This window comes from Bos indicus, chromosome 4 (genome assembly GCF_029378745.1).
Source record: "Bos indicus isolate NIAB-ARS_2022 breed Sahiwal x Tharparkar chromosome 4, NIAB-ARS_B.indTharparkar_mat_pri_1.0, whole genome shotgun sequence".
Taxonomy (NCBI): Eukaryota; Metazoa; Chordata; class Mammalia; order Artiodactyla; family Bovidae; genus Bos; species Bos indicus.
In genome coordinates, this window is record NC_091763.1 from 48,658,132 (window position 1) to 48,684,135 (window position 26,004).

At 35.9% G+C, this 26,004-nt stretch overlaps 1 protein-coding gene across 4 annotated transcripts in view; it reads right to left on the minus strand.

The window, feature by feature from the left end:
* COG5 (component of oligomeric golgi complex 5) overlaps positions 1 to 26,004 on the minus strand; it is a 281,625-nt gene that overhangs the window by 39,983 nt on the left and 215,638 nt on the right. For all 4 annotated transcript variants that reach the window (XM_070787248.1, XM_070787249.1, XM_070787250.1 and 1 more), the window contains 2 exons: positions 5,367 to 5,477; positions 4,231 to 4,293 (listed from right to left, as the gene is read on the minus strand). In XM_070787248.1, coding sequence (XP_070643349.1) covers positions 4,231 to 4,293; positions 5,367 to 5,477 — 174 coding nt within the window. The remainder of the gene's footprint in view (positions 1 to 4,230; positions 4,294 to 5,366; positions 5,478 to 26,004) is intronic.

A 26,004-nucleotide genomic window follows, 5' to 3' on the forward strand; every position in this document is an offset into this window, starting at 1 on the left:
GAGTCTCAACAAGCTACTTATCTGCTAAAGAAATGGTCAACATGTTTATAGGAGCAATATATAAAAATACTGAGTCTACAAAACATAATGTTTACATTGTCTAGGATATATTAAAATGACTAAATAACAAAAAGCTAGGAGACGGTTGGATGGCATCACCAACTCGATGGACTTGAGTTTGAGCAAGCTCTGGGAGCTGGTGAAGGACAGGGAAGCCTGGTGGGCTGCAGTCCATGGGGTTCAGACACGACTGAGTGACTGAACTGAACTGAGGAGATGTTATCAATTCTAAAGGGAAAAGACAATCAATAGTTGCCAATTCTGAAATGATCCACTCTACAGTTATCAGGCAAGAACCTCAATGAGATAAAGAAAAAAATGCCCATCATAAATAACAGGAAATCTCAACAGAATGATTCAAAATGTAAAAAAGAACCAACATGGAAATTTTAAAATAAAAAACGGATACCCCATGCAAGTAGATGTAAATATACTTCAATTAATGCAAAGTTTCTATATTTACATGACACGGTACAATATTAACTCTAAAAGACTGTGGGAAGTTAAGAATGCACATATCCACAGAAGAACAATGGGAAAAAAAATCACAAAGAGATATAGACATAGATTTAAGAAATAAATTTAAGTGAAATTCAAAAAAATGACAATCAATCCAAAAGGTGGCAGAAAAGGAGGAAAAGAGGAAATAAGAAAACAAAGGGAGCAAACAAAAAACAATAAAACTATACACCTAAATAAAACCTTATTGATAACTGTATTATGTTAACAGACTAAACACTCCAATTCAAAGGCAGACATTATGGGAACAGACAAAGGCAAAACCCAACTCTATACTCTCTACAAGAAATGCATTTAAAAACTAAAGACACAGAGGAGCTGAAAGTAAATGGACAAAAGAAGATACATCTTCTGTAAACATTAAGAATAAAAAGATTGGAGTAATTTATTATCAGATAAAATAATGCATGATAATAAGTATTAACAAAGCCAAAGAAGGATATCTCATAATGACAAAAGGGTCAGTTCATCAGAAGGCATAAAAATGATAAATACTTACAGAAAAGAGCCTCAGCACAATTAGTTACATAGCTTCAAAACTGAAGAGTCAAGAATCAACAGAATGGAAGGGAGATAAAAGCAAGTCCACAATCATGGAAAATTGTAACTCCTATCTTTCAGCAAGTGATAGAACCACTATCAAAATATCAGTAGAGGCACATGAAATCTGAACACATCACTACACTTTGACTTAACAGATATTTACAAACATGATACTAAACAACTGAGGATTACAAGTTTTTATCAAGCATACATGGTTCATTCACCAAGACAGACCACATACTAGACCATAATACTTAATAAATTCAAAAGGACTGAAATCATACAGAGTATGTTTCCTGATGATAACAGAATTAAATCAGAAATCAATATCACAAATCAACTATATTTCAATAAAAAAGTGATAAGCAAGAAAAAAGAAATCAGTAAGATATCTAGAAATACCGCAAATAATCAGAAAATTTTTTAAATGAATCGAAGAAATCACAAAGGAAATAAAAAATATTTCAAAATGAATGAAGATAAAAGCATGCCATATGAAAATTAAAGTTCAAGAGAAGTTTACAACTTTAAATTTAGAGGATAGGAGGGGTCTAAAAATCAATGGTATATGGTCTCCAAAAAACAAACAATAAAAGGCAAAAAAATTCAAAATAAGAAGGAAATTAAAAAATCTAAAATCAGAAATCAGGGAAATAGAAAGACAAACAGTAGATAAAATTAATAAAGCCCAAAGATGTTTCTTTAAAAAGATTATGAAATTGGTAAACCCATGACTAAACTGATTGTAAAAAGATAAGAGAACACAAATCATCAGTAAGAAAAAGAGGTTATCACTTATAGGTCGTATAGACTTTAACTAGACAGAGAATATCATATACAGCTTTATTCTGACAAATTAGGTAATTTAGATGAACAGACAAATACCTAAGAAAGAATCAAAGAATCAAAGCTCAATCCAGAAAAAAAAAAAAAAGATTATCTGAATAGCCCTCTATTAAACAAATTAAATTTGTAGTTATAAACTTCCTATGAAAAAAACCTACAGGCCCAGATGGCTTCACTGGAGAACTGTATTAAGCATTTAAGGAGAAAACAATACAAATTCTACACAAATTCTTTCAGAAAATAGAAAAGGAGGAAACAGTTTCAAAACCAGACAAAGAATTACAAAAAAGAAACCTATATACCAATATCACTTATGAATACAGATACAAACATCTTCAACACTTATAAGTAAATCAAATCCAGAAAGAAATACATTAAGGGGGTAATACATCATGATCGAGGTTGGTTTGATATTTGAAAATAAATTCAGTATTTTATTAATAGAATAAAGAGGTAAAACCATGTGATCATTTTAAACAGAAAAGGCTGTTTGATGAAACACCACTTATAACTTTAAAAAATCTCATTAAATCAGGAATAAAAAAGAAACTGTTTAATCTGATAAAAGCCATCTGAGAAGATATCCTACTTCAAATAGTAAAATAAATACTCAGTGCTTTTCCCTACGTGAGAAAGAAGCAGACAAGTCCACTCTCATCAGTTCTAGGCAACGTGGTGCTAGGTGTTCTAGCAGGTGAAAAAAGCGTGGAAAGCAGGCATCAAGATCAGAACGGAAGAAATAAAACTGCCTCTGTCTGTATTATAGTATGATGGTGTAGTCAGAGAACTTTACAGTCAGGCGAGGTTTCCAACTCATGGAAAACATAAAACAGAGAAGACAGCATTATGGAGAATGCCTTCATGGAAAGGATGGGCACAGGACTGATAACTGCCAGAGGAAACTGAGAAAGGATGTTAGATTATATTTCACAAGCTCTTTACAAAACAGTGCTTTTTTGGTAAGGGAAGTACTTACCTAAAATAACTAAGATTACAAAAATACTGAAGTCCTGACAATACAAAATATCTCAATATAAAGAATATCAAACCCACACAATAAAAACTTATATAAACTTAGTAATATATTCACTATCTGTGCAAGATGATCTCAGTAATAAATGGATCAGAACTACTGGCCTAAGGTGTTTAAAGCTACTTATAGCTGAGGTGGTTATAATGAAATGACTGTAAATGTATAATCATTAATTATGTCATTGATGACATAGGAGTTAATGCTGATAATATGAGATGATGAACTTTGAACCTAAAATAACATTTAATTTTGGATAAAATCTCAACAAGGTAGAGAAGACTACTATGTGTCTTTATGTTCTGTAATAAGTAAAAAAGTATGTTTAATATCTTTTCCATCAAATAATAAAAGCATGGAGATTTTTGGTTCTTGGGTTGCATTTATGCATCATAACATCCTAAATCAAAGTGACGTAGTAAGCTTCCTACAGTCTTAGGAAAATTTAAGATTCTCTTTTTCCCTTTGAGTCAGATGATTCTGTTTGTTCTTCACTTATTATGCCATAAAGATTTTTAATGAAATTTAATTAAAAAGCAAGGTCAAAACTGTTTCACTGAGGTCTGTTAACATAAGCAATTCAGTCCGTACTTGGCAGGGTCACTGCAGGAAGGCTTTGGACTGACTGCATCTTCTCTTACTCTTCTCAAGGCAAAACTTACGTTAGTACATTAAAAAGTGGGAATGTGCGCTGGCGTCATACCTTACAGGTACACAGAAGAGTTTCCCAGCCTTGGCATTATTGAGATGTGGGGCCTGGTAATTCTGTGTTATGAGGGACTGTGCACTGCAGAATGCGTGACAGAATCCCTGGCACGAGAGGCCAGTAGCACCCTGCTCCCGGTCATGATGATCAAAAATGTTTCCAGATATTGCTCAATGCCCCGAGGGGACAAAATTGCCTTGATGGAGAACCACTGCTTTGCTGGGATAATACCGGGCAGCACTGCCCTAAGACACAGTGAATATTTATAAGACTCTTGCTTCTCTTGCTTATGATACAATTATCATAACTGGAACACAATCTGTAGACACCAACAGGGTCTATTTTTAAATTCTAGAAAATATAAACACACAAGTAGCCTCTCTCTTTAGGATAATCATCAACATGCTACTTTTGGCATATGGAGAAGATTCTGAATTATTTTTAAATGTGACATCTCCCACTCATCCAAACAATTCTAAAACTGACTCTGATCTACAGAGTCAAAGATTAAATTAAATTCTTTTACCTTTAGGGCTGAAATTATAGTTTGCTCAGCTGCTGGTGGGAATGAGCTCTGACTGGAAACCACCTAGAACAAATCCAGTTATATTTTGAGAAAGTTATCTATTTTTATAAATACTAATTTTGATCATAACATGATAAAGCTGTTTTCACATTATCATTACTTTAGAGTAGCATCTCATACGTGTTTCAAAAGTCCATTAGTATGCAGTAGGTAGGATAGGTTTTTAAATGTTTTCCTGTATAAAGCAATTATCTACTTGAAATAATTAAAACATTAAGAATTTTAAAAGCTAGCTTTCCTTAATGATATAGTTTTAACTTGAAAAGATCAGTTTAAAGCCATATTTATTTATTTTAAAAAAATCACTTTTTCTAAGTTGACTATAATGTCAAATATTTCCCTTTCTACAAATCAATACCAACACTATGAAAATTCTGAAAGTATCAACGAAGACATTTAAATCAGGCTAATACAACTTTTCATTGCTTGTGAGTCTGCAGAGTAATAATGAAAGGAAATGGAAAATATGTATTCTTTTTATTTACTTTTGTTATTTACTTTTCTGACATTTACCTGTTAATAACTCTTTAAAAATATATTTTGTTTAGTGCACCAAATACACAGTTTGGAAACCCCTAATTGATCAAAATGACTTGCTCAAAAATTTAAGTAAATGGAAAATACACTTACAAGCAAGTCATTACAAGTATTCTAAAATACCATCTAGCATATAAAAGCTCATACTTGAGCAACCTTGAGTACCTCATGCATTTTATTTTTTATTTTTTTTCAAGAAATACGTTTATTATTCTTATATTTTGACATGTTCTATAGTTGCCTCTGGATTTTTTTCTTTTTCTTTCCCTCCTCCCCCTTTTCCCTCTATGTTGTTGCAGTTGTTGATTTTATTAGTACTATTAAATCTATTTAAGTTTTAAACTAACTGTACAGGCAAATAATAAAGGCCAGGAACAAAGACTGTTTAGAAAGAGTTCAGTCCTCAGCTTAGTTTACAATCACATTTTCACTGTATTCCTTGGCAAAAAACTAAATAATAATTCATGATTGTCTAAATTCGAGGCAAGAAGAAAGAACTTGAAATTAAGTCAATAGAGCTTAATTAAAATAAAGGTTACCTTTGTTACTGATTGGTGCAACTTATATAGTGAATTTACTACTGCCACATTTCTTCTCTGTCCTTCAGTAAGAGGTCCAATCACCTGACTTGCATCCCCTTGTGTGGAGAGCTGTAAGAATTCAACACAAAAAGATATTACCAAAATGACAGCTCATATTTAACTGGGGGGAAGTTTATGGTCCTCTGACAAAGCGAATGTTAACTGAAAATATTCAAGTCAAGCTCTGGACCTCAGGCATAGCCAGGAATCTCTGTAGAGATAACATGATGAGCCTAGAAGCCTAATTAGTCTCACACAGGAACACCCTTCATCAGTCCTTCATAGCTGGTGGACTCCTCAGGCAAGTGTGACCAAAAAGTCCAGGATGTGCTGTTATTCTGATACATCAGCATAGTGTTTCTGAGGAACACCTTCTGCCAGCCATCTTTTTTTCTATTCAAAAACTCAGGGAAAAAAACCCATCCCCCCAAAAAAAGAAAAAAGAAAGGAGAGAGGGTGGGAGTAATAAAAATAAACCTACATCCTATTTGACATTTGACAGTCATAATAGTCTAATGAAATGAGAGATAAACAGAGAGCACTACACTCTTTATTTTGTAGATTAAAAAGAAAGTTGTGTACTATTATACTGTGTATGGATGATCAGTAGAAGTGGTACTAATACATGCATATTAGGGGAAAGGACATGAAATTTTTATCGAATCAAATCTAAAACTATTATAGTCCCATTTAAGAAAAAAGCCCACGTATAACCATTCTCATATTAATCAGATTTTAATCCAATCCTCTTTAACAATTATTAAAGGTCAATTAAACTTGATTATGAAAATAAAACATGAGGAAATAAGTATATAGGCGGATGCACATATCAAATACGAAAAACTGACCATTTAGGAAACAGACAAAACTAAGAGCATCTTCCCTTTGTTAAAATGAGACAAATAAAATATGAGTGAAAGAAATACTAGGTGTTCTACTCTCTTTGATACTCACACATACATTTTCAAAATTAAATTCAATTCCCACTTTTTCAATTCCTACTTATGGCAATAATATTTAATTTCAAAAATATAAAAACTCCAATTAGAATAAAGAGAATGATCCCTCATTAAAGTTTTAATCCATGATGATGGTTTAAGTCAACATAAAGCTTTCTGACATTAGGTTAAATAATTTCAACTTATTTTGCCTTTCCTCATGGACAAATAGTTACCAAATTATTATCAAGTTGTTTTCTAAACAGTCATTTGTAAGTTGGTGGGTTGAAAGAAAAAAAAATGTAGTATTTTCCCTATAGAAACCATGTTAAAAAATCAATGGTTAGACCTCAGATGAACTCACATAGTCCAGTTTAATCTACAGTGTGGTGAACTAAGACTAACAGAAGCCTGAGCTCCCAGAAGAAGGCAGATGATGGGCTCCACGCTATGGCGAGGGTGAGGGAAGGCACCCAAAACCACTGTGGAGACTTCAGTGGCAGTGGTATTAATGGTTACAATAGACTCAGGGGGTTAGATGCTAAATATGTATTTCATTATAACAGGCATTTAAAATCTGTGAGTTCTAGCTCTACACTTTTAAAACTCCAATCTCTCTTGAGATTTTCTCCAAATAATTTTGAAATACTAACAAAGAAATGGGAAAAGAATTTCTCTGATGTTATCCTATTTCCACTTATTATATGTATTCCATATTTAATAAAGAGGCTCACTGCTAGTAATGGGTGGAGACCATTTTATTACTACTAAGAACTAATCATACTTACAGGGTTTAAAAACAGACAGAGGCCCACTTTACACCTATTAGGATGCTTTAACAAAAAAAGATAATAACAAATGTTGGCCATGAAATAGGAAACTCATATGCATTGATAGTAGGAATTTAAAATGGAGCAGAGGCTCTGGAAAACAGCCTGGCCATTCCTCAAAAGTAAACAGAAGTGAAAACATATCCAGCAATTCAACTCTTAGATATATATACACAAAGAAATAAAAAGTACATTCACACAAAAATGCGTACACAACTCTTCACAGAATCATTATTCCATAGCATAACAGTCTCAAAATGGAAACAACCCAAATGTCAACTCTAGATGGATAAATAAGATGTAGAATATCCATACAATGGAACATCCCTCAGCAAAAGAAAAAAAAAAAATTAGTCCAACTAAAAATTAGTCCCTAGCTAAGAAGATCACCTGGGTTTCCCTCCAGCACCACTCCTGTCTAATCTTTTGGGGGAAAGTAATTTCAAACTTACAAAATGTTATAAAAATAAAAACAGTGTAAGGAACACACATTTATGCTTTACTCAGATTTACCTGTTGCTAACACTTTATCTCATTTGCTTTATTATCCGTAGTCTCTTTCCCCCTTTCATACACATATACACACGTGTGAGTATAATTTTTTTCTGAATCATACATACATTATGGCCCTTTGTCCCTAAGAATTTTTATTTCCTAAGCATAGTAGTATTCTATTATAAAAGCTCAGTTCAGTCATCAATTTCTTAAGCTCACAATGATACAATTCTTCTATCTGTAATCTGCCATGTTTTCAAGAAATTCTGGTTTCTTTTAGTGAGAAGTGGTATTAGAGACCAAGACCTGGGCCCTGGGTGTGTTTGTTGCTACTTACTGCTACAATAACTCTTAATTAATTCAATATTTTTTAAAAAATGATTATTTGAATACCCTGGACTCTTACTTAGGTCCTTGTCTTCTTCTCCATCAGGTTATAAGAGCTATATAGTAAATTCCCATATACTGATAAACTAGACTTCACAATTAACATTCTATAATTTGTTTTATATCACATGTGTGCATGCTAAATCATTTCAGTTGTGTCTGATTTTTGGCAACCCTATGGACAGTAGCCCGCCAAGCTCCTCTGTCCGTGGGATTCTCCAGGCAAGAATACTAGAGTGGATTGCTGTGCCCTCCTTCAGGGGATCTTCCAAACCCAGGAACTGAATCCATGTCTCAGGCACTGGAAGGCAGGTTCTTTACCACTTCCCTGGTGGCTCAGATGGTAAAAGTGTCTGCCTACAACTCAGGAGACCTGGGTTTGATCCCTGGGTTGGGAAGATCCCCTGGAGAAGGAAATGGCAACCCACTTCAGTACTCTTGCCTTGAAAATCCCATGGACGGAGGAGCCTGGTAGGCTACAAGTCCCTGGGGTCACAAGGAGCTGGACACGACTGAGTGACTTCACTTTCACTTTTCTTTACCACTAGTGCCACCTGGGAAGTCCTTTATATCACATGCCTATCATCTATCCTCAACTCATTTTTTTAGACATCAGTATACTTCACCCCTAAACACTTTATGCATGCATATAATTAATTGGCATTCAATATTTACTTTCAGGTTTCTTTTTACTTTTAAGGTAAATTTATATAATGTAATGTAGACAGAGTGTCATTAGTTTTAATAAATTATTTTATTTGTGTAACACTAACCACATCATTCCAGGAGGGTCTTTCATCCCAATTTCCACTCAACACCACTCTTCTGGTTTGGTAAGTCTTAACTTTTAAGTGGGGCTACATTCACAGATAATATGGAAGGATACCTTTAATAAGTTCCAATATATGTGAATATATTTCACATATCAGCCAGTCTTTTACCAGTTCCTGCTACCTCCTGTGTATTCTTCTTGGTGAAAAATTTTATTTTTACTAACACATATTATTTTGAAAACCACCAAAAGTAATGAACAACTTTTTTCTAACATTTTATTATGAACACTTAAGACTTGTACAATGAACACCAATATACTAATTAGATTCTATAACAGCATTTTATAAACTTGCTTATCTTATTCATGTCTCTATGCATTTTATATATTTGATGCATCTCAAAACAACTTATAGGCATCATTATATTTGTTACCAATGACTTCATCTCATTGATCAGTTTTGTCTATTCTATATCTTTATATAAAGTTTTTGTGCATATAAGTATAAAGCTTCTTTCAGCATAGTATTACTGGTTTTCATCCATTTTTGTCCCTATCTATTGCTATGTCCTATTCCACTATATGAATTTACCTAATTTTATTTTACCCATTCTCTTACTGTTTCTAAAATGTTTGCAATAAAATGAATACTAGACTTTGGAGAAGGCAATGGCAACCCACTCCAGTACTCTTGCCTGGAAAATCCCATGGACGGAGGAGCCTGGTGGGCTGTAGTCCATGGGGTCCCTAGGAGTTGGACACGACTGAGCGACTTCACTTTCACTTTCATGCGTTGGAGAAGGAAATGGCAACCCACTCCAGTATTCTTGCCTGGAGAATCCCAGGGACGGAGGAGCCTGGTAGGTAGCCTGTTTAACTTATAGGTGAAATGATCCTAAGACCGCCCTATGATCAATGACAGTTGAGGGCTACAAGTAAAAGAAAGAAAACTGACAATTCAAGAGATGAGTTGGATGAGAGCTTTAAATTTCTTTCAGATAATGTACTCTTTGGGGGAATTATAACGTTGGTGACTTAGAAGAATGTCTAAAAAGAACAAGAAAATATATTATAGATTAGTTATGAATTTCATACAGTTAAGTTACTTTCCAGATATTCTATTGTTCTAGTGTTCTTTTCATCTGTAATTTCTATTACTGCTAAGGATATGTCAAAGGTTCAGGATAACTTTTTTTTTTAATGTGGATTTGGTCATAATAATTTTAAATATTTCTTTGCAATCACATGTAAAACAAATGAGGAAAATATGTATTAGAATTTCACAGACTTAGAACAATGCAAAATGTATACTAATCTACAATGGTTCCTGAGTGAAAAAAAGTCAAAACATTTTTATATTAAATCAGATATTCTTAACAAAAACTTGAAACAAGTTCTGATGAACCTTCAGTTATAGTTACATCTACATTAGTTTTTCTGAAAGTGGTGAATATACTTGGATTACAATTGCCGAATTTAAAATTTAATGTGAAATTTATATTAAAACAAACTCTCAAATTCTCTCAAATTTGCTTTTTATCCAATTTTGTAGTTCACAGCACAAAAAAAATTTTTTAATTACACACAAAAAGACAAATATCATATGCTATTGCTTATGTGGAATCCATAAAAAGGGTATAAAACTACAAAACAGAGGTAGAAAACAAACTTATAGTTACCAAGAAGAAAACACAGGAGGGATAAAGTGGGAAACTGGGATTGACATAGAAACACTACTCCATATAAATTAGACAACTAATAAACAGCTACTGTATAGCAAAAGGAGCTCTACTTGATGTTCTGTAATGAATTGTAAGGAAAAGAATCTTAAAAGAGTGAATACTGGTATATAAGCAAAACTGATTTACTTTGCTGTACACCTGAAACAAACACAAAAACTATCAGATCAGATCAGATCAGTCGCTCAGTCGTGTCCAACTCTGCGACCCCATGAATCACAGCACGCCAGGCCTTATCCCAATAATTTTTTTTTTTTAAAAAGGAAAAAAAAAACTCACAAAAGGCAAAGTATTATTACTACTGTTATTTTTAACAACAAAAAAAATGGAGTGTATAAAGGGCAAATATCTAGCTCTCAGACTGCCACTCCCCAATCCCACACAGAGAAGACGTCAGCAATTAACTGTGGTCCTGTTACAGCCTTGTAACACAATGTTCCAGCCAGTCACTACAGATCTCTTAGACACAGTAGATGAAATCTATCTGTAATCCCAGAGTGACATCATATCAGTTTTTCTGGACATATGGAAATGTGAGTGTAAGTGTATCCTATGGTTCATCTAAATACTTTTGAGGTCAAGAGATGCTGATGAGCAATATATTCTAAGAGTCTCAAAACTGCTGTGCCCCTTCATAGCCCACTATTAGAAATGCATCCTAAGAAAATAATAAAGCTGTATGCAAAAGATGATGTTATTTATAAAATAGAGAAACTAGAAAGCCCTACATGTCTAAGAACAAGAGAATAGTTGGGTATATCAGGCAGTTCACAAGCTGGAAAAAATAACAATGGAAGATGCTTACATTATAGTGTTAACTGTATAAAACAAACAAAAACAAAGATTTGTCTGTGTAGCAGTTTGCTCTCACAAACACACACACACACAAAAAAAAAACTGGAAAGAAATAAAGCAAAAATGTTAAACAGTAGTATGAGGGATTATATAATGTGTAAGGTTACCATATACTAGTAAAAGGCACTATGGAATTTCATAGAGTATCTAAAGCTTAATTTACAGAACACACTTCAAAATTGTCACACAATTTCCTTCATTGTAAAAATGAAAGATGTACAATTCCATTCCTGAAAGATTTAATATAATATGAGAAAATAAACTGCTTTGGTTACTGTTTACTTCCCCAGAAGGTTTTTGGGAAGATAATCTCATTTGATCTACTTATCTGTGACGCAGATTAAAATAACTAATTTTTATTTATACTTATCAAATGCTTTCATTATAATTACCTGGTTTACAGCAAAAAAGAATCATAATTAAATATCACTAAACTTATTATAACATGCCAATTATCTTATTAAAAATCTATACACAGATGCACATTCACAATTAAATTATCTAATATCCCTAATACTACATAGTTTTTAATATATTAGAAATTGTATTGCATTTGAAATTCAGAGATAGGACATGTTTCTGCAATGTTTACAGCAAAGGACAAACCCACAGGTTTACACAGCAATTCTTCATTTTCCTGGCATGTCAACCTAACTGAACTTGTTTGATGAATAAAATTAATTTTCTTAGGTGTTGAAACTATCAGAAAATATTTTCATGAAAATCTTGCTACACTGTCCATCAACACTTTCTGGTTTCATAAATAAGATGGGAGCATATACCTTAAGAAGGCAAATTCTACTTCCCCTTTCTGTATGTTCACTAGTGACTGGTATTTCTGTGCTATTACACATCTTTGTTTTAAAAGTGATTCTATCAGATCTTCATAGTGTCTATATGGCTGCTTGCCTCTTCACTCATTAACAGCTTTAGGCTATTACATCTTCTGAGATTTTGTGTTTCTTTTTCCTTTTAATTTAATGATTTAACAAATCCTTCTCTTACTCTTAAGATGTAAGTTGCCTCTTTTTGATCCTCTTTCCCCTCCTCTTGGTCTAACTTGCTTTAAATTGGGAAGCAAGAGGACAGACTACATGCAAACTGGGAGACTTCTCCATGAAGTAAGTTTATACTTTAGTGCATGAACACTGTGACATCAATTCTAGAAGTTCAGAGGATGGTTTTAGTTCTTTCCTAGTTCTTATATTTCAGACTACTGAATTTCTCAAATATTTGACTACTTGATTAAAAAAAAAAACAAACAATTGTTACTATACATCTGTTTAGCTAAAAATAAGGACAAGTCCGTTCAACTACAGAATAGATTCAATGGTAATGTTACATCGAGACATCAGACTAGAAGTCACACAGATCTGATAGTAAAGAAATGACAACTTGAGATGGGTTCCCTTTTGGGCAGTTAACATAAAACTAAAAAGCTGGAAGTCAAATCTTATTTATATATGAGTAAAACCAGCATACAGGAATCAACCATAGCTTTGTAATTCATAGCTGCATTGCTCAGACACCCTGGATTACTTTAAGACCCTTTTACCAATCTACCTTTCTCATCAACCTCCTCTAGATCTGCTCCCATGCTCCTGTCCTTTAAGTCAAAACCTCCACCCAGCACATGGGATTTGGTAACTACAGCGGGTAGGGAAGACAAACACAATTTGCTAGGAATGGATCACTTGAAACTTTTACTTTATTTTTCTTCAAAGAACGTTATGCTTTTGAACAACAGATGGAGTTTCCACCTACCCATGCCCAATCACTGGCTCCTAAAGCACTGGCTTTGTTAATTAAATTTATAGTTATAAGTCTTTATATTTTTAATTCTTTGAAGAGAAAATGGTTTACTGTCAGTTATACTGAGCTTTTTCCATTTTCCAATAATAAATACTAAGACTAATTTATTAATTGACAGAAAACCTCTTTGAATATATAGAGAATAAGATCTCTTTGATTTACATGGTTCAGGTTTAGTACAGACTGAAATTCAAACCATAGACTTTCTAATAAAATGTATTACCTTCAGAGATACAAAAAACTAAAATTTCAGCATCCAACTATTAAGACCTAAGCCAGTCAATATGATTTTTAAAAATAATTAGTTGTTTATTTATTTGTATATTATAGACTAATACTTTCACAGTTTTTGAGAGATATAAAGTCTAATGTAATTAAACCTATAATCATTTATGCATTATTAATTTTCATAGCAAGAAATTCTTTATATGGTCTACAGATAACTTTCAATTTAACCGAAGTCTTAATAGTAAAAAATTGTATTACTGAGCTCCAAGCTAATGAGGCTCTCTCTGAACATTAATCTTTTTTTTTTCTTCCCCCCCTGAATATTAATCTTAATAGCAGTGTTTTTAATGTCAAACCAGAAAAAAAAAGATTAATTACCTGACTGAGGTAATTACATTTACTGTGATCAATGATACAGTTAGAATTCATCTTACTATGAACTTTCATATGACTTTTTGCTTTTTATTCTGTTTACTTTTCAGCATTTTACTGAACTGGTACTTGTCTTTATATCAATTTTTTCATCAATTATCTCTGAAGATACACATTCTATTTCTATTTTTCCAGTGGCCATAATTAAACTGTTAAAATTCATGCTCAACTTAGGTCAAAGTATCTATACCTTTATAGTCCTCCTGAATAACACAAGCATTTTAGAATGCTTTCAAACTCATTATCTTTTCATCAGTATAAACTTTAAAGTGAATTTGTATTTTAGGGGTTTTGTTTCCATGTCCTGAACTAGTCACTATTCTTTCTCATTTTATGCAACTAAGGCTTAAATTTACCTATATATTTTCCAAGTGTGCTTACTATTCCTTCTTGCATTAAAAACCTTCCTTTAGAGTTAGATTTCCTCCTTCAGTGTTCAACCATTACAGGGCTTCCCTCTCACTCAGAGGGAAAACAATAAACAACAGAACTACTGTATGATTCAGCAATCTGAAGAAAATGCAATCACTATCTGGAAAAGACATATGCACCACAGTGTTCATTACAGCATTATTTACACTAGCCAAGACATGGAAACCACGTAAGGGTCCATGGACAAATGAATGGATAAAGGAAATGTGGTGCGTACATATAATGGAATATTATTCAACCACAAAAAAAGGAGGAAATCCTAACATGTATGACTACATGGATGGACTTTGAGGGCATTATGCTAAGTAAAATAAGTCAGATAGAGAAAAACAAATATTGCATGATTTCACTTATATGCAGAATCAAAAAACAAAACAAAACAAATTCACAGATAGAAAGAACAGATTGGTGGTTGCTAGAGATGAGGTGTAAGGGATGTGGTAAATGTAAAAACTTCCAGTTATAAAATAAGTAAGTCTAGGGATCTAATGTACACGAAGGAGACCACAGCTAACAAAACTGGATTGTATTAGTTCAGTTTAGTCGCTCAGTCCTGTCCGACTCTTTGCAACCCCATGGACTGGAGCACACCAGCCTTCCCTGTCCATCACCAACTCCCAGAGTTTACTCAGACTCAAGTCCATTGAGTCGGTGATGCCATCCAACCATCTCATCCTCTGTCGTCCCCTTCTCCTCCCACCTTCAGTCTTTCCCAGCATCAGGGTCTTTGCAAATGAGTCAGTTCTTAGCACCAAGTGACCACATTATTGGAGTTTTAGCTTCAGCATCAGTCCTTCCAATGAATATTCAGGACTGGTTTCCTTTAGGATGAACTGATTGGATCTCCTTGCAGTCCAAGGGACTCTCCAGAGTCTTTTCCAACACCATAGTTCAAAAGCATCAATTCTTTGGCGCTCAGCTTTCTTTATAGTCCAACTCTCACATCCATACATGACTACTGGAAAAACTACAGCTTTCACTAGATGGACCTTGGTCGGCAAAGTAATGTCTCTGCTTTTTAATATGCTGTCTAGGTTGGTCATAGCTTTTCTTCCAAGGAGCAAGTGTCTTTTAACTTCATGGCTGCACTCACCATCTGCAGTGATTTTGGAGCCCCAAAAAATAAAGTCTCTCACTGTTTCCACTGTTTCCCCATCTATTTCCCATGAAGTGATGGGACCAGATGCCATGATCTTAGTTTTCTGAATGTTGAGTTTTAAGCCAAGTCTTTCACTCTCCCCTTTCACTTTCATCAAGAGGCTCTTTAGTTCTTTGCTCTCTGCCCTAAGGGTGGTGTCATATGCATATCTGAGGTTACTGATATTTCTCCCAGCAGTCTTATTTCCAGCTTCTGCTTCATCCAGTCCAGCATTTCACATGATGTACTCTGCATAAAAGTTAAACAAGCAGGGTGACAATAAATAGCTTTGACGTACTCCCCCAATTTGGAAACAGTCTTTTCTCCATCTCCAGTTCTAACTGTTGCTTCTTGACCTGCAAATGGATTTCTCAGGAGGCAGATCAGGTGGTCTGGTATTCCCATCTCTTGAAGAATTTTCCACAGTTTGTTGTGATCCACACAGTCAAAGGCTTTGGCATATCAATAAAACAGAAGTAGATGTTTTCTGGAACTACTGCTTTTCAATGATCCAATGGATGTTGTCAATTTGATCTCTGATTCCTCTGGCTCTTCTAAATCCAGCTTGAACATCAGGAAGTTCACAGCTCACGTACTATTGAAGCCTGGCTTGGAGAATTTTGAGCATTACTTTGCTACCGTGTGAGATGAGTACAATTGTGCAGTAGTTTGAGCATTCTTTGGCATTACCTTTCTTTGGAATTGGAATGAAAACTGACCTTTTCTGGTCCTGTGGCCACTGCTGAGTTTTTGAGATTTGCTGGCATACTGGGTGCAGCACTTTCACAGCATCATCTTTCAGGATTTGAAATAGCTCAACTGGAATTCCATCACCCCCACTAGCTTTGTTCGTAGTGATGCTTTCTAAGGCCCACTTGACTTTGCATTCCAGGATGTCTGGCTCTAGGTGAGTGATCACACCATCATGGTTATCTGATTCATGAAAATCTTTTTTGTATAGTTCTTCTGTGTATTCTTGCCACCTTTTCTGAATATCTTCTGCTTCTGTTAGGTCCATACCATTTCTGTCCTTTACTGTGACCATCTTTGCATGAAATGATCCCTTGGTATCTCTAACTTTCTTGAAGAGATCTCTAGTCTTTCCCATTCTGTTGTTTTCCTCTATTTCTTTGCACTGATCCCTGAGGAAGGCTTTCTTATCTGTCCTTGCTGTTCTTGGAACTCTGCATTCAAATGGGTATATCTTTCCTTTTCTCCTTTGCCTTTAGCTTGTCTTCTTTTCTCAGCTATTTGTAAGGCCTCCTCAGATGATCGCTTTGCCTTTTTGTATTTCTTTTTCTTGGGGATGGTCTTGATCACTACCTCCTGTACAATGTCATGAACCTCCATCCATAGTTCTTCAGGCACTCTATCAGATCTAATCCCTTGAATCTATTTGTCACTTCCACTATATAATCGTAAGGGATTTGATTTAGGTCATACATGAATGTGGCGAGTTTTTTGTTGCTAAAAGAGTAAATCTTGAAAGTTCCCATCACAAGAAAAAAAAATTACATCCTTCTCCTTAAAATAACATGAACAGTACGAAAAGGCAAAATGATAGGATACTGAAAGAGAAACTCCCCAGGTCAGTAGGTGCCCAACATGCTACTGGAGATCAGTGGAGAAATAACTCCAGAAAGAATGAAGGGATGGAGCCAAAGCAAAAACAATACCCAGCTGTGGATGTGACTGGTGTTAAAAGCAAGGTCCGATGCTGTAAAGAGCAATATTGCATAGGAACCTGGAATGTCAGGTCCATGAATCAAGGCAAATTGGAAGTGGTCAAACAAGAGATGGCAAGAGTGAATGTCGACATTCTAGGAATCAGAGAACTGAAATGGACTGGAATGGGTGAGTTTAACTCAGATGACCATTATATCTACTATTGCAGGCAGGAATCCATCAGAAGAAATGGAGTGGCCCTCATGGTCAACGAAAGAGTCCAAAATGCAGTACTTGGATGCAATCTCAAAAACGACAGAATGATCTCTGTTCGTTTCCAAGGCAAACCATTCAATATCACAGTAATCCAAGTCTATGCCCCAACCAGTAACGCTGAAGAAGCTGAAGTTGAACAATTCTATGAAGACCTACAGACCTTTCAGAACACCCAAAAAAGATGTCCTTTTCATTATAGGGGACTGGAATGCAAAAGTAGAAAGTCAAGAAACACCTGAAGTAACAGGCAAATTTGGCCTTGGAATACGGAATGAAGCAGGGCAAAGACTGATAGAGTTTTCCAAGACAATGCACTGGTCATAACAAACACCCTCTTCCAACAACACAAGAGAAGACTCTATACATGGACATCACCAGATGGTCAACACCGAAATCAGACTGATTATATTCTTTGCAGCCAAAGATGGAGAAGCTCTATACAGTCAGCAAAAACAAGACCAGGAGCTGACTGTGGCTCAGACCATGAACTCCTTATTGCCAAATTCAGACTTAAATTGAAGAAAGTAGGGAAAACCACTAGACCATTCAGGTATGACCTAAATCAAATCCCTTATGATTATACAGTGGAAATGAGAAATAGATTTAAGGGCCTAGATCTGATAGATAGAGTGCCTGATGAACTATGGAATGAGGTTTGTGACACTGTAGAGGAGACAGGGATCAAGACCATTCCCATAGAAAAGAAATGCAAAAAAGCAAAATGGCTGTCTGGGGAGGCCTTACAAATAGCTGTGAAAAGAAGAGAAGTGAAAAGCAAAGGAAAAAAGGAAAGATATAAATATCTGAATGCAGAGTTCCAAAGAATAGCAAGAAGAGATAAGAAAGCCTTCTTCAGCGATCAATGCAAAGAAATAGAGAAAAAAAACAGAATGGGAAAGACTAGGGATCTCTTCAAGAAAATCAGAGTTACCAAAGGAACATTTCATGCAAAGATGGGCTCGATAAAGGACAGAAATGGTATGGACCTAACAGAAGCAGAAGATATTAAGAAGAGGTGGCAAGAATACACAGAAGAACGGTACAAAAAAGATCTTCACTACCCAGATAATCACGATGGTGTGATCACTCACCTAGAGCCAGACATCTTGGAATATGAAGTCAAGTGGGCCTTAGAAAGTATCACTACGAACAAAGCTAGTGGAGGTGATGGAATTCCAATTGAGCTATTCCAAATCCTGAAAGATGATGCTGTGAAAATGTGCAACTCAATATGCCAGCAAATTTGGAAAACTCTGCAGTGGCCACAGGACTGGAAAAGGTCAGTTTTAATTCTAATCCCAAAGAAAGGCAATGCCAAAGAATGCTCAAACTACTGCACCATTGCACTCATCTCACATGCTAGTAAAGTAATGCTCAAAATTCTCCAAGCCAGGCTTCAGCAATATGTGAACCGTGAACTTCCTGATGTTCAAGCTGGTTTTAGAAAAGGCAGAGGAACCAGAGATCAAATTGCCAACATCTGCTGGATCATGGAAAAAGCAAGAGAGTTCCAGAAAAACATCTATTTCTGCTTTATTGACTATGCCAAAGCCTTTGACTGTGTGGATCACAATCAACTGCGGAAAATTCTTCGAGATGGGAATGAATACCAGACCACCTGATCTGCCTCTTGAGAAATTTGTATGCAGGTCAGGAAGCAACAGTTAGAACTGGACATGGAACAACAGACTGGTTCCAAATAGGAAAAGGAGTTCGTCAAGGCTGTATATTGTCACCCTGCTTATTTAACTTATATGCAGAGTACATCATGAGAAACACTGGGCTGGAAGAAGCACAAGCTGAAATCAAGATTGCTGGGAGAAATCTCAATAACCTCAGATATGCAGATGATACCACCCTTAGGGCAGAAAGTGAAGAGGAACTCAAAAGCCTCTTGATGAAAGTGAAAGTGGAGAGTGAAAAAGTTGGCTTAAAGCTCAACATTCAGAAAAAGAAGATCATGGCATCCGGTCCCACCACTTCATGGGAAATAGATGGGGAAACAGTGGAAACAGTGTCAGACTTTATTTTTCTGGGCTCCAAAATCACTGCAGGTGGTGACTGCAGCCATGAAATTAAAAGACGCTTACTCCTTGGAAGGAAAGTTATGACCAACCTAGACAGCATATTCAAAAGCAGAGATATTACTTTGCCAACAAAGGTCCATCTAGTCAAGGCTATGGTTTTTCCAGTGGTCATGTATGGATGTGAGAGTTGGACTGTGAAGAAGGCTGAGCACCGAAGAATTGATGCTTTTGAACTGTGGTGTTGGAGAAGACTCTGGAGAGTCCCTTGGACTGCAAGGAGATCCAACCAGTCCATTCTGAAGGAGATCAGCCCTGGGATTTCTTTGGAAGGAATGATGCTGAAGCTGAAAGTCCAGTACTTTGGCCACCTCATGAGAAGAGTTGATTCATTGGCAAAGACCCTGATGCTGGGAGGGATTGGGGGCAGGAGGAGAAGTGATGGACGTGAGTCTGGGTGAACTCCGGGAGTTGGTGATGGACAGGGAGGCCTGGCGTGCTGCGACTCATGGGGTCACAAAGAGTTGGACACGACTGAGCGACTGATCTGATATGGTCTGATGTGTCAATTATATCCCAATACATACATACATGGTATCTTAAAAATGTAATACACATTACTAGGATTCAAGTAGGGAGATTAGGCAATTGGTGATTAAAAAAGAAAAGTTAATGAACTCTTTTTTTCTTGCCATGTTCCCACTCTCACTTTGTGATAGATGGCATAACTGGCCCCAATCCTTCATCTCTTTCTGCATCCACATCCTGTGCTGTCTCAATCTGCACCTTGGCTGGGTTGCTTTGGTGAGCCAGATTTCTGAGGCTCCTTTCTTTCTTTTACCTCTGCCTTCATTCACCGTGAGATCAAGCTCAGAAAAGCCTGCTCCAGGATCAGAGATGTGAAGAACAGAGGATTATCTATGGTTAAGCCAGCCTGATCAGTAGCCAGCCTGCTCTGGAGTAAACCCAGCCAAAACTGGCAAAGCCATCTAGCTTCCTCTCATTGGTCCCAGGACATATGAGCAGTAAATGCTTCCTGCATGCCACTCAGATTTTGTGGCTGTCTATCATACAGCACTTTTGTGGCAACAGATAATGAAAACTTTCAGACTTTAAGTGACAACTGAGTTGCTTACTTTCTCCTGAAAATATTTCCTAATTACAATAACCATTACTTGATATTTGTCTCTGTCTTCACCATGGCCGACTGAATCTTAGACAAGTTGACCATTTACTACTGATCTGCCACAGCCCCAGAAAATTAAGATCTTACAAGTCTGGGAAGCAGGTCAGAAAGCTATCTTAAAGAAAATAAGTCCAACGTAAGAACAGAGGTAGAAAAGAGCAGAAAGCTGTCTAAAGAATCAAATGAGTAGGAAGCCCAAAGGGATCAGTGTATTTGTATCACAGCTCAACTGTATTTGGTCCAAGAGAATCTACTGGTATGTTTCCTGTTGGCACATAATATGAAAACTCTTTCAACCAAGTGATTTTCTATTTTAAAAAATCTTTTACTTGAATGTTAGTAACAGGCTACTACCACATGAAGGCTATATGGAGCAGTACCCAGGTATGTCATCCTTTTAAAACTAAGAGAGTCAAACTCCTATGCTTCTATATCATGTAGGCTTTCTTTCATTATAAGAATGTCAAGTCTCCAAACAAGTTATTAACTATACAAAGAATAAAGCATATATTTATAAAGCTTTTAAAAAACCCTACTGCCATCTACAGCTACTGACCTCATCATACACAACTACTGACCTGCACTGAAGCTGAAACCTCCCCTTAAATGTCATTCCTATTACTGCTTCAAATGGTCGCAACTTAATTAAATGCCAATCTACTTTTTTACACTTTATAACATTTGACATTTACACTAAGATTCCATATGTCATTTTTGAAAACCATCAGATAATAGTTATCATTGGAAAATGCCCTAACAATTTACTTTTTAAAAAGAATGCTTACCTATAATTTTGTTATTACAATAGCTTGTAAGTCTATAAATTATCAAGGTGCCATAAAAACTCCTTGTATACTAATATTCTAATTTCCTTTAAACATATCATTGATTCAAACTTGTAATAGCAAGGTCTAGTGACATTTTCTATTAATGGTTACACTTCAGACCTATATAAATTATCACTGTATTACCATTAAATAATCAATTTGTTCAACTCAATCATAAGATATTATACTATAAACATCTACAGGTATGTGTATATTTGGAACATAAAATTCTACTTAGCATAATAAATTAACTATAACTTCACACCTGCTGTCAAGACAAATAAGAATTTTTAAATGAAGATAATCTAAAACACTGATCTCATTTTCACAAAAGAGCACCTTAAAGGCTGATATTCACAGGACATATACTAAATCAAATATATGTGAAAGGAACTAAACCCCATGACCTATAACTCACATATGAGAATTCAAGGCTCAATCCCTGTTATTTCTAAATTAAATAACTACATTATCTAAACATCTGCTATAGTCTGAATGCTTGTAATTGCCCACCCATATGTTACAGGGCTTCCCAGGTGGTACAGCAATAAAGAATCCGTCTGTCAATACTGGAGACATGGGTTTGATCCCTGGGTCAGGAAGATCCCTAGAGTAGGAAATGGCAAGCCACTCCAGTATTCTTGCCTGGACAATTCCATGGACAGAGGAGCTTGGTGGGCTAAAGTCCGTCCGAGGTGTGTCACAAAGAGTCATGGCTGACTGACTAAGCACCCAGGCAATTCATATGTTGAAACCTAATGCCCAAGGTGGTGATATTTATCAGGAGGTGGAGTCTTTGAGGACTTCCATGGTGGCTCAGATGGTAAAGCGTCTGCCTACAATGCAGGAGACATGGGTTCGATCCTTGGGTCAGGAAGATCCTCTGGAGAAGGAAATGGCAACCCACTCCAGTACTCTTGCCTGGAAAACCCCATGGATGGAGGAGTGTGGTAGGCTACAGTCCATGGAGTCACAAAGAGTCGGACACGACTGAACGACTTTGAGAAGTGACTAGGACTTGAAGGCAGAGCACTCATGAATGGGATTAGTGACCTTATAAAAGAGGCTTGAGAAAGCCACCTTTGCCCTTTCCACCCTGTAAGCTTACAGAAAAAAAGATAGGCATCTATGAATCAGGAAGGGGCTCTCATCAAATATCAAATCTGCTGGTGCCTTGATCTTGGACTTGCCAGCCTCCAAAACTGTGAGAAATAAACTGCTGTTGTCTATAAGTCACCCAGTTTATGGCACTTTGTTATAGCAGGCCAAAAGGCCTAAGACACTATCCATTAAGAATGAAGAAATAAATTATGATACATAAGCATACTAGGCATGTATTGGTTTGGCCAAAAGGTCCATTCAGGGTTTTTCCCCACAATGTAACAAACAAACATTTGGGAAAAACCAAAATGAACATTTTGGCCAACTCAATGTTAAAACACTAGATACAGATCTCTATGTTATATTGCAAAGTGAATAAGTAAATCACAAAATAATACTTAAGTAAAAAAGAAAGATATATTTGTGTTGTGGTACAAGAGAGTTTTAGCTCAGTCTAGACTCAAATGTGCGGAGAAGGCAATGGCACCCACTACAGTACTCTTGCCTGGAAAATCCCATGGATGGAGGAGCCTGGTGGGCTGCAGTCCGTGGGGTCGCTAGAGTCGGACACGACTAGCGACTTCACTTTCACGTTTCACTTTCATGCACTGGAGAAGGAAATGGCAACCTACTCCAGTGTTCTTGCCTGGAGAATCCCAGGGATGGGGAAGCCTGGTGGGCTGCCATCTATGGGGTCGCAAAGAGTCAGACACGACTGAAGTGACTTAGCTGCAGCAGCAGACTCAAATGTGAGTCTAATGCTAGTTTCAAGACTTGCTAGCTGGCACTGTTTTTTCAGCAGTCTATAGTGGGCAGGCTACAAAGCTTTCTCAGCCTCAATTTCCACATTTTGCTGTGGCAGATACTTTCATTTCAAGGGTTGTTGTAAAATAAATGGCACAATTCAAGCCACTATAGATACTTTCAAGGGTTGTTGTAAAATAAATGGCACAATCCAAGACACTGTAGATGTTTAATAATGGCAGTTATTTTTATGGCCCTACTCTAACTGTAAAAAATGAATTCTCTGGTACCATTTAAGAGCCAGAAAAAAGGATGTAAGAAATTGTCCCTACATAACTTTAGGTTTTTATGACACATAACTCTGGTGATTAGTAAAAAAGAAGACTTAGAAAAAAAATAACACATGTGTAATGATAAAAAAAATTTTTCTTATTATAAGCAAATACATGTACTATGCATATAATCCATACATGATATATTCTATTATATCCTAAAACATTCAAAAGACAAGGTTGAAAAGAAACAACATACAGCTTTTTTAGGCATATGGAGGAATATATCCAAATACACATAGTGAGTTTATATAACCATAAAGATGGTCCACAGAAAGGACCACCTTGAGAAATCATTTTATGATTCCTTCTCCTGTTGTGAATTAAGGCTATGGTTAAGCATACTAAAATGATCTGATAGCCAAGAAACTTTCACAACTAACCTTTAGGAAAATAAACTTAGGATCCTGGAAAGCTGTTCATTTTACATTTCAAGTTTTGTATTTTCAAGTCACCCTTTTTGGAAACACACTGTCATTAAAATTCTAGCTTTCCTTTATCTATCTCACCACTAAACCATTAATGCTTTAATTTTTGTCTCTTTCAACCTTGTGGACTTGAGGCCTAAATATCTCATCTATAAAAAGAATTCTCCCTTTATAGACTTAGTTATACTAAATTTCAAGTTAACATTTCCACTTATAGATATTCTACTTTAAAATCTGTTTCAATTTTTCTCCCACTAAAGATTTAATACTTGTCTATTTTCCACTAAACGTTTTCAGCAAAATAATTATAAAGAGAAATATGGCAAGATCAAAGAATAAAACCTGTCAAAATTAGAAACACAGAGGACACAGACCACGCAATACAGATTATCTGTAGAGTGAGCACAGCAGCTCAGTGTGGACAGGACAGTGGGAAGGATGGCTTGTGTTTAAGAACACACACTTGGTTAAGATGCCTTTCTTTTGTTTTACTGAGGGTGGAAACAATGCAAAGGACGTCCTCAAGTTCAAGGATAGAATGAGTGGTTGAGAAAAATAAATTACTTAACTGAAATGCTGGGCTGGATGAAGCACAAGCTGGAATCAAGATTGCTGGGAGAAATATTAATAACCTCAAATATGCAGATGACACTACACTTATGGCAGAAAGCGAAGAAGAACTAAAGAGCCTCTTGAGCCAGTGAAAGAGCTGGCTTAAAACCCAACATTCAGAAAACTAAGATAATGGCATCTGGTCCCATCACTTCAGGCAAATAGATGGGGAAACAGTGAGAGACTTTATTTTGGGGGGACTACAAAATCACTGCAGATGGCGACTGCAGCCATGAAATTAAAAGACGCTTACTCCTTGGAAGAAAAGCTATGACCAACCTAGACAGCATATTAAAAGGCAGAGACATTACGTTGCCAACCAAGGTCCATCTAGTGAAAGCTATGGTTTTTCCAGTAGTCATGTATGGATGTGAGACTTGGACTATAAAGAAAGCTGAGCACCAAAGAATTGATGCTTTTGAACTGTGGTGTTGGAGAAGACTCTTGAGAGTCCTTTGGACAGAAAGGAGATCCAACCAGTCCATCCTAAAGGAAATCAGTCCTGGGTGTTCATTGGAAGGACTGATGATGAAGCTGAAACTCCAATAATTTGGCCACCTGATGTGAAGAACTGACTCATTTGAAAAGACCCTGATACTGAGAATGATTGAAGGTGGGAGCAGAAGGGGATGACAGAGGATGAGATGGTTGGATGGCATTCACTGACTCAATGGACATGAGTTTGAATAAGCTCTGGGAGTTGGTGATGGACAGGGAAGCCTTGAGTGCTGCGGTTCATGGGGTTGCAACGCAAAGAGTCGGACACGACTGAATGACTGAACTGATATTGAAATAAATAAACACATAGAGGAGTGGCAGAAATAATGTTATTAACAGCCAAAAAATTATAGAGATGAACATTAAAACGTTACTTGTCAATGCTCAATAGCATTTTTTAAAAAATAAAACAAATGATGCTCTTTGTACTATTAAGTAATACTTAAGCTTTCTTTAAAAACTAAAATGAAAGTAGAAAAGTAAAATTACTTAAAAAAAACAGAAAAAATTAACTTAAAAAATTTTAATTCAGTGACTTTCTCTTACCCTTAATTTAGCACTTTAGGATGGCAGGCCTGAGTAACTTAGGATCACAGACAATCTGGCCAAGAACATCAACTCAATCAAAAGTTTTTGATATATTTTAATTTTGTTAAAGCTTTTTGTCATTACTGACTTAACTGAAGTCACATGTTCCATTTACTACTGCTCTTGCCTGATGTGGAAAAGTGAACTATTTTCCATGTATATATTGGCTCTTCCTTATGTTATCTTCTGGTGGGATCATCTCATGAGGTTATTTTTTCCTGACACTTTTAGTAATTACATTGAATTCTATTGGATAT